This window comes from Argopecten irradians, unplaced genomic scaffold (genome assembly GCF_041381155.1).
Source record: "Argopecten irradians isolate NY unplaced genomic scaffold, Ai_NY scaffold_0676, whole genome shotgun sequence".
Classification (NCBI taxonomy): Eukaryota; Metazoa; Mollusca; class Bivalvia; order Pectinida; family Pectinidae; genus Argopecten; species Argopecten irradians.
Window position 1 is genome coordinate 30,531 of NW_027188143.1, and position 10,511 is coordinate 41,041.

General features: G+C 32.8%; 1 protein-coding gene across 1 annotated transcript; it reads right to left on the minus strand.

The window, feature by feature from the left end:
• Positions 1-1,353: 1,353 nt before the first annotated feature.
• On the minus strand, positions 1,354-2,656 carry LOC138313441 (gamma-glutamyl hydrolase-like; the record flags this gene model as incomplete). Its single annotated transcript, XM_069253870.1, has 4 exons — positions 1,354-1,542; positions 1,947-2,031; positions 2,297-2,347; positions 2,542-2,656. Coding segments are annotated over 4 exons (440 nt in total), but the record flags the coding sequence as incomplete, so codon positions are not given.
• Positions 2,657-10,511: the final 7,855 nt, after the last annotated feature.

Below are 10,511 nucleotides of genomic sequence, written 5' to 3' on the forward strand. Positions count from 1 at the left end.
GTGATTCGATGTTAGAGAAGTAATGTTGTAGACGATGAGAGTTACCTACCGTGGGAGATAATCTATAGCCATGGTGATTCGATGTTAGAGAAGTAATGTTGTAGACGATGAGAGTTACCTACCGTGGGAGATAGTCTATAGCCATGGTGATTCGATGTTAGAGAAGTAATGTTGTAGACGATGAGAGTTACCTACCGTGGGAGATAGTCTATAGCCATGGTGATTCGATGTTAGAGAAGTAATGTTGTAGACGATGAGAGTTACCTACCGTGGAGATAATCTATAGCCATGGTGATTCGATGTTAGAGAAGTAATGTTGTAGACGATGAGAGTTACCTACCGTAGGGATAATCTATAGCCATGGTGATTCGATGTTGAGAGAAGTAATGTTGTAGACGATGAGAGTTACCTACCGTGGGAGATAGTCTATAGCCATGGTGATTCGATGTTAGAGAAGTAATGTTGTAGACGATGAGAGTTACCTACCGTGGGAGATAATCTATAGCCATGGTGATTCGATGTTAGAGAAGTAATGTTGTAGACGATGAGAGTTACCTACCGTGGGAGATAATCTATAGCCATTGATGAGTGTAGACGTGAGAGAGTAATACTGTGAGACAGTAAGGCAATAATAAGCAGGTTTCTTATCAATGTATACGTACTGTGTGTCAGATTGAGGGACATAATACTGTGAGAGACAGTAAGGCAATAAGTAGAGGTTCTTATCAATGTATACGTACTGTGTGTCAGATTGAGGGACATCATTTTGTGAGACAGTAAGGCAATAAGCAGGTTCTTATCAATGTATACGTACTGTGTGTCAGATTGAGGGAAATCATTTTGTGAGACAGTAAGGCAATAAGCAGGTTCTTATCAATGTATACGTACTGTGTTTAAGATAAAGGGGCATCATTCTGTGAGACAGTAAGGCAATAAGCAGGTTCTTATCAATGTATACGTACTGTGTGTCAGATTGAGGGACATCATTCTGTGAGACAGTAAGGCAATAAGCAGGTTCTTATCAATGTATACGTACTGTGTGTCAGATTGAGGGACATCATTCTGTGAGACAGTAAGGCAATAAGCAGGTTCTTATCAATGTATACGTACTGTGTGTCAGATTGAGGGAAATCATTTTGTGAGACAGTAAGGCAATAAGCAGGTTCTTATCAATGTATACGTACTGTGTGTCAGATTGAGGGAAATCATTCTGTGAGACAGTAAGGCAATAAGCAGGTTATTATCAATGCATATGTACTGTGTTTCAGATTAAGGGACATCATTCTGTGAAACAGTAAGGCAATAAGTAGGTTCTTATCAATGTATACGCACTGTGTGTCAGATTGAGGGAAATCATTCTGTGAGACAGTAAGGCAATAAGCAGGTCCTTATCAATGTATACGTACTGTGTGTCAGATTGAGGGACATCGTTGTATATGACGGTGTGGTACTAACGAGGTTCTTTCCAGAGGTAAGAGCAGTAAGCTGCTGAAATCCCCTACAGGTACCCCACACAGGGAAGTAATCCTTTACATTATTAGCCTGAAATGTTCGGATATCAAAGTATTACTTCATTCTACACTGAGAAGTCACAGAGGTCTGTTAACGTTTTTGATTTTAAACGACTACAGATTAATATTTTACAATTCATCATGCATGCAAATTTTTATGCATCTAGCAATTAACCTTCGATGGATAATTTTAGATTAAGATGTAACAAGGTAGGAAAAACAACATACTAAACTATAAAGCTTAACAAGTTGTAAAGGTTCTGTACTCGAAACAAATCTGTAAGTTATTTAGACTCGTAAACTGACTGCCAATTAATACGCTTACATTATTATACCCTTGTTAATATGAGTTTAGATACATTACGTACTAATTAACTAGATATTACTTTAGTTTAATGTCCTGAGTAATTCATTAATCGGTATATATATGTATACCTTGACAGCCATGTTGTACAGAAGTCTGGCAGTCTTAGCGTAGTAGGATGTCTCAATACTCACAATGCCACCAGGAATTACAAGTCTGTGTAGATATCATAAAATCATCAAATACATGGGTATAAAAATACAATTTGCTCCTTGATTTTCGTAATAACACTTTCCTGTTCTAGAAGTCCAAAAAGTAGGGGTTCAAGTATATAATATATGTATGGGTTATGTACCCTCTTACACTGTATAGGTTAATAAATCATTTATTGTAAATGGTTTTTATTCGTAATGTATAAGATAAATGATAACCGTAATGATACATATATGTCTCTCTAGAATATAAAATAAAACCAAATTACCCATTGATACTTTTGAAGAGCTTCTCATAGTATTCGTCGCTTTCCTTTACTCTGTAAATAAGGAAATGAAATGACATCATGTGACACTATAGTATGCCTTGATTTCTTTATCATAGCCGTAAAATACAGTTACTGTTAATCGTGTCACCAATTGAATTACCTTTGTAAAATGTAAATTAATTACAACCCTAATCAGTTATATGTTAATCACAAACAGTATAACAATCTGAACACTAAGCATCTACCTTATGGGTACAACCCTGGCTCCTCCTGACTCCAGCCACTTGACATAGGTAGCAAGGATGTATGTATCCCCAAAGTTAGGTCCAAATATAGGGTCAGTTCTTTGGGCCAGTACACCTGTAATGACAATTGCAGTTTTGTATGTTCCTTGCGATTGTCATGTTATGTGAATGTTTTATTAGGCTATGGTACATAAACACCTTTTGGTGAGTCTATGTTTTATCGATGTTTTATTAGGCTGTGGTACATAAACACCTTTTGGTGAGTCTATACTTTGTCGATGTTTTATTAGGCTATGGTACATAAACACCTTTTGGTGAGTCTATGTTTTGTCGATTTTTATTAGGCTATGGTACATAAACACCTTTTGGTGAGTCTATGTTTTATCTATGATATATTAGGGTAGGTTACATAAACACCTTTTGGTGAGTCTATGTTTTATCTATTATTTATTAGGCTATGGTACATAATCACCATTTGGCGAGTCTATGTTTTATCTATGATATATTAGGGTAGGGTACATAAACACCTTTTGGTGAGTCTATGTTTTATCTATTATATATTAGGCTATGGTACATAATCACCTTTTGGCGAGTCTATGTTTTGTCTATTATATATTAGGCTATGGTACATAATCACCTTTTGGTGAGTCTATGTTTTGTCTATGATATATTAGGCTATGGTACATAAACACCTTTTGGTGAGTCTATGTTTTGTCTATTATATATTAGGCTATGGTAAATAAACACCTTTTGGTGAGTCTATGTTTTGTCTATCATATATTAGGCTATGGTACATAAACACCTTTTGGTGAGTCTATGTTTTGTCTATGTTTTATTAGGCTATGGTACATAAACACCTTTTGGTGAGTCTATACTTTGTCTATGATTTATTAGGCTATGGTACATAAACACCTTTTGGTGAGTCTATGTTTTGTCGATGTTTTATTAGGCTATGGTACATAAACACCTTTTGGTGAGGTCTATACTTTGTCAATGATTTATTAGGCTATGGTATATAAACAACTTTTGGTGAGTCTATGTTTTGTCAATGTTTTATTAGGCTACGGGTACATAATCACCTTTTGGTGAGTCTATAATTTGTCTATGTTTTATAAGGCTATGGTACATAACACCTTTTGGTGAGTCTATGTTATATCGATGTTTTATTAGGCTATGGTACATAAACAACTTTTGGTGAGTCTATGTTTTGTCTATGTTTTATTAGGCTATGGTACATAAACACCTTTTGGTGAGTCTATATTTTGTCAATGTTTTATTAGGCTATGGTACATAAAACACCTTTTGGTGAGTCTATGTTTTATCGATGTTTTATTAGGCTATGGTACATAAACACCTTTTGGCTTTGGTGAGTCTATATTTTGTCAATGTTTTATTAGGCTATGGTACATAAACACCTTTTGGTGAGTCTATGTTTTGTCTATATTTTATTAGGCTATGGTACATAAACACCTTTTGGTGAGTCTATGTTTTGTCTATGATATATTAGGCTATGGTACATAAACACCTTTTGGTGAGTCTATGTTTTGTCTATGATATATTAGGCTATGGTACATAAACACCTTTTGGTGAGTCTATATTTTGTCAATGTTTTATTAGGCTATGGTACATAAACACCTTTTGGTGAGTCTATGTTTTGTCTATTATATATTAGGCTATGGTACATAATCACCTTTTGGTGAGTCTATGTTTTGTCTATGATATATTAGGCTATGGTACATAAACACCTTTTGGTGAGTCTATGTTTTGTCAATGTTTTATTAGGCTATGGTACATAAACACCTTTTGGTGAGTCTATGTTTTGTCTATGTTTTATTAGGCTATGGTACATAAACACCTTTTGGTGAGTCTATGTTTTGTCTATGTTTTATTAGGCTATGGTACATAAACACCTTTTGGTGAGTCTATGTTTTGTCGATGTTTTATTAGGCTATGGTACATAAACACCTTTTGGTGAGGTCTATATTTTGTCGATGTTTTATTAGGCTATGGTACATAAACACCTTTTGGTGAGTCTATACTTTGTCGATGTTTTATTAGGCTATGGTACATCAACACCTTTTGGTGAATCTATGTTTTGTCGATGTTTTATTAGGCTATGGTACATAAACACCTTTTGGTGAGTCTATGTTTTGTCAATGTTTTATTAGGCTATGGTACATAAACACCTTTTGGTGAATCTATGTTTTGTCGATGTTTTATTAGGCTATGGTACATAAACACCTTTTGGTGAGTCTATATTTTGTCAATGTTTTATTAGGCTATGGTACATAAACACCTTTTGGTGAGTCTATGTTTTGTCGATGTTTTATTAGGCTATGGTACATAAACACCTTTTGGTGAGTCTATGTTTTGTCGATGTTTTATTAGGCTATGGTACATAAACACCTTTTGGTGAGTCTATATTTTGTCAATGTTTTATTAGGCTATGGTACATAAATCACCTTTTGGTGAGTCTATGTTTTTTCTTTGATATATTAGGCTATAGTACATAAACACCTTTTGATGAGTCTATATTTTGTCTATCATTTATATATTCTATGGTACATAAACACCTTTTGATGAGTCTATATTTTGTCTATCATTTATAATTCTATGGTACATAAACACCTTTTGATGAGTCTATATTTTGTCTATCATTTATAATTCTATGGTACATAAACACCTTTTGGTGAGTCTATACTTTGTTTATGATATATTAGCTATGGTACTTAATCACCTTTTGGTGAGTCTATGTTTTGTCTGTTATATATTAGGCTATGGTACATAAACACCTTTTGGTGAGTCTATACTTTGTTTATGATATATTAGCTATGGTACATAAACACCTTTTGGTGAGTCTATGTTTTGTCTATGATATATTAGGCTATGGTACATAAACACCTTTTGGTGAGTCTATATTTTGTCTATCATTTATATTAGGCTATGGTACATAAACACCTTTTGGTGAGTCTATATTTTGTCTATGATATATTAGGCTATGGTACATAAACACCTTTTGGTGAGTCTATCTTTTGTCGATGATTTTATTAGGCTATGGTACATAAACACCTTTTGGTGAGTCTATGTTTTGTCAATGTTTTATTAGGCTATGGTACATAAACACCTTTTGGTGAGTCTATGTTTTGTCGATGTTTTATTAGGCTATGGTACATAAACACCTTTTGGTGAGTCTATATTTTGTCTATGTTTTATAAGGCTATGGTACATAAACACCTTTTGGTGAGTCTATGTTTTGTCGATGTTTTATTAGGCTATGGTACATAAACATCTTTTGGTGAGTGTATGTTTGTCAATGTTTTATTAGGCTATGGTACATAAACACCTTTTGGTGAGTCTATGTTTTGTCAATGTTTTATTAGGCTATGGTACATAAACACCTTTTGGTGAAGTCTATATTTTGTCGATGTTTTATTAGGCTATGGTACATAAACACCTTTTGGTGAGTCTATATTTTGTAATGTTTTTATTAGGCTATGGTACATAAACACCTTTTGGTGAGTCTATGTTTTGTCGATGTTTTATTAGGCTATGGTACATAAACACCTTTTGGTGAGTCTATATTTTGTCAATGTTTTATTAGGCTATGGTACATAAACACCTTTTGGTGAGTCTATGTTTTGTCTATGTTTTATTAGGCTATGGTACATAAACACCTTTTGGTGAGTCTATATTTTGTCGATGTTTTATTAGGCTATGGTACATAAACACCTTTTGGCGAGTCTATGTTTTGTCGATAATTTATTAGGCTATGGTACATAAACACCTTTTGGTGAGTCTATGTTTTGTTTATGTTTTATTAGGCTATGGTACATAAACACCTTTTGGTGAGTCTATACTTTGTCAAATGTTTTTATTAGGCTATGGTACATAAACACCTTTTGGTGAGTCTATAGTTTTTGTCAATGTTTTATTAGGCTATGGTACATAAACAACTTTTGGCGAGTCTATGTTTTGTCTATTATATATTAGGCTATGGTACATAATCACCTTTTGGTGAGTCTATTTTGTCAACGCTTTTATTAGGCTATGGTACATAAACAACTTTTGGTGATTTTGTCGATGTCTATAAACAACTTTTGTCATATTGTCTGTGTTTTATTACGGCTATGGTACATAATCACCTTTTGGTGAATCTATGTTTTGTCAATGTTTTATTAGGCTATGGTACATAAACACCTTTTGGTGAGTCTATATTTTGTCTATGTTTTATTAGGCTATGGTACATAAACACCTTTTGGTGAGTCTATATTTTGTCAATGTTTTATTAGGCTATGGTACATAAACATCTTTTAGTGAGTCTATATTTTGTCGATGTTTTATTAGGCTATGGTACATAAACACCTTTTGGTGAGTCTATATTTTGTCTATGTTTTATTAGGCTATGGTACATAAACACCTTTTGGTGAGTCTATGTTTTGTCGATGTTTTATTATGCTATGGTACATAAACACCTTTTGGTGAGTCTATATTTTGTAAATGTTTTATTAGGCTATGGTACATAAACATCTTTTGGTGAGTCTATATTTTGTCTATGATTTATTATGCTATGGTACATAAACATCTTTTGGTGAGTCTATACTTTGTCAAATGTTTTATTAGGCTATGGTAGTTTTATTGGTATACATAAACATCTTTTAGTGAGTCTATATTTTGTCGATGTTTTATTAGGCTATGGTACATAAACACCTTTTGGTGAGTCTATACTTTGTCTATGATTTATTAGGCTATGGTACATAAACACCTTTTGGTGAGTCTATACTTTGTCGATGATTTATTAGGCTATGGTACATAAACATCTTTTGGTGAGTCTATATGTTTTTGTCTATGATTATTAGGCTATGGTACATAAACACCTTTTGGTGAGTCTATACTTTGTCTATGTTTTATTAGGCTATGGTACATAAACACCTTTTGGTGAGTCTATATTTTGTCTATGATATATTAGGCTATGGTACATAAACATCTTTTGGTGAGGTCTATACTTTGTCTATGATTTTAGGTGATAAAGCATTACCGATGATTGGTCCTGTATTTATATTATTACCCATGGTTGGTCATGTTTTTTCAATTCGAGACGAGCTTTCACCAAACTTTGGCATTTCCGCTGCTGCTAGTTATGATAGATCTGGATGTTATTTAATAAGATACTCGGACGAAAGGCATTGTAAAAATTTTAATGACGGACACATATAGAGGACGAAGTCAATTTTCTATTTGCCTGTGATAAATACAGAGTACATACACGTCAAAAATTAATCAATGTACACTTTCTGTATGTGATGACGTATGTCAAAAGTTTTACACTTTAATAGATCCACTTAACCAATTTATATGGCTCTTGAACAACGAAAACACGAATATCTTCGTTCCTCTGTCTGATTTATTTCAGAGAACCTTCCTCGGTAATTATATAACTCAATTTCCCACTGGAACGACACAGTCACTTCTCGTTGTCGCTAACAATTAGGAATCTAACTATCAAATTCTATACATTTTAAATATCTATCTACTGTTGGTTGTATATCTACTATTATATAACCCTTATAGTTATCTAGTCATGAATCTGTAGTCATAAGTGCGTTTTCACTTTAAAAGTTGTCCTGTATGACGTCTACTGTATGTAATTATAAATGTTTTGTATGTAAATGCCCCGTGCGGGACCTTGATTGGTTTAAGAAACATTGTCTATATAATATTACCCATGATTGATCCTGTATTTATATAATATTACCCAAGATTGATCCAGTATTTATATAATATTACCCATGATTGGTCCTGTAATTTATATATAATATTACCCATGATTGTCCTGTATTTATATATAATAATTACCCATGATTGGTCCTGTATTTATATAATATTACCCATAACTTGTCCTGTATTTATATGATATTACCCATGATTGGTCCTGTATTTCTATGACATTACCCATGATTGGTCCTGTATTTATATAATATTACCCATGATTGTTCCGTTATTTATATAATCTTACCCATGATTGGTCCTGTACTAATGATTGGTCCTGTATATATATGACATTACCTATGATTTGTCCTGTATTTATATAATATTACCCATGATTGGTGCTGTATTTATATTATCTTACCGATGATTGGCCCTGTATTTATATAATCTTACCGATGATTGGTCTTGGGTTGAGGATGTCACAGATAGAAGATTCTACACTGATGGTGATGGATGTAGAATACACATAGATTCACAGCTGGAATGTTCATTCTCTATAACACAGAAATATCATGTTTTAGTAGAAATCTGTATCTAAAGCGTACCAGTTAAACATTGCTGTCAGCAGTGTGACGTCACTGGTCTGATGTAAACCTACCCAGTTTTATTTTATCTATGCAGTCTTTTCAAATTAGCTAAGAGAAAACGTATCCATTTTCTTAATTTCTTTTATCGAATATATCAATTATATTTTACAGAGCTAATTTCACACTTTACATATGATTACAAATTTAATAAATATCACTTTTCGGATAACCGGATAACGGAATGATAAGTTTATTGTTAATTTTATTACCTTGATGTTAAGTAATATAGACACGTGTCGCTTATACCAAAGCACATCTTTATTACCTGCAGCTGTTAGATAATGACATTTGTCTGTCACCATTTGTCTATCATCGTCATTTAACCGTGTCGACAAGTACACGTTCCCATTTGTCAACCCACGCATGGAATAATGCTACTGTATATCGGAAACTTTATATTACCGTATTATTATTAAATGTTTGTCATCTAATCAACTATGGTGTTTGTCTTACTTTGAAACATAGTGTACAAATAAAGGTAGAATGAGGATATGTAACCAACGTGTTCTCTTAACAAATAACTTAATTTATGTTTGTTATCATACTAAATGAATAATCCAGTTATTTCTATATTTATTTTGCCTTTAGTATTACTCATTGTTTAAACAATATTCATTCTGTTATATAATGTTTAGATCAAGGACTTATAAATCCTTGGTATACATGTAGCAAAATTTATTACAAATAAATGTACATAGTATGCACTGCAATGGTCAACTGCGATTACATTATAAATATCTAATTGACTACTATTGCTTAATAGTATGTACAATGTAGTCCAGAGTAACGAGATAGAAGAGGAGGAGATTCAAACTCCTCGTATTCACTTTCTGATTTAATACCAAAATAACGGTAAATTGATAAGTATTGGTATTATTGCCATGTTTCCATACGTTTAAAATCTACAATGAAGATATTGATCATTTTCTATTCCTGAATAGTAAACCGTATTAATTTCATAGATGCAACTTATATATATCTAGTTGTTAGATATGATGCCGATACACTTAATTGCTTTTTAAAATATGTTTGTTCTTAACAAAACTTATTAATTAATAAAACTATTAATGCAATGCATGTACATGTATATTTATATTATCCAGTTTTTATCATAGAATGATGTATATTTTTTTTAATAACGTGTTAGGCGTACAATAATCAACAAGATAATATATGATGTACATATTTAACGTAAACCTCCTCTTAGTATACTATATCGTTATGGTTAATTTATATCGCATCACCTTGAAGTTCTTAATTCTCTGCAAGCTAATTTGTTTGATATATGTATGGTATAATTAAACTTATTCCGCTTTAATTACTAAATATCTTACCTCACTTTTTATTTTTACAATTTTTCATCTTATTTGATTTGCTTAATTCTTTTATATCCGTCATTATTTCTTGTCTCCAGTCCTCCCTAATTCATGTTTTTAACGAAGGCCATTATCATCAAATTGTCTGTATACAAAAGAACTGTATCTGAATTAAAGCATCCATCCAAGTTGGTCACTGAAGTCAGCAGTCATTGGTCGATGTCTCTAGCGGTATCTGATCACTGCCTATGTCACCGGATTGACAAAAAATACATCCATAAGGCTCTGATTGTTATGATGT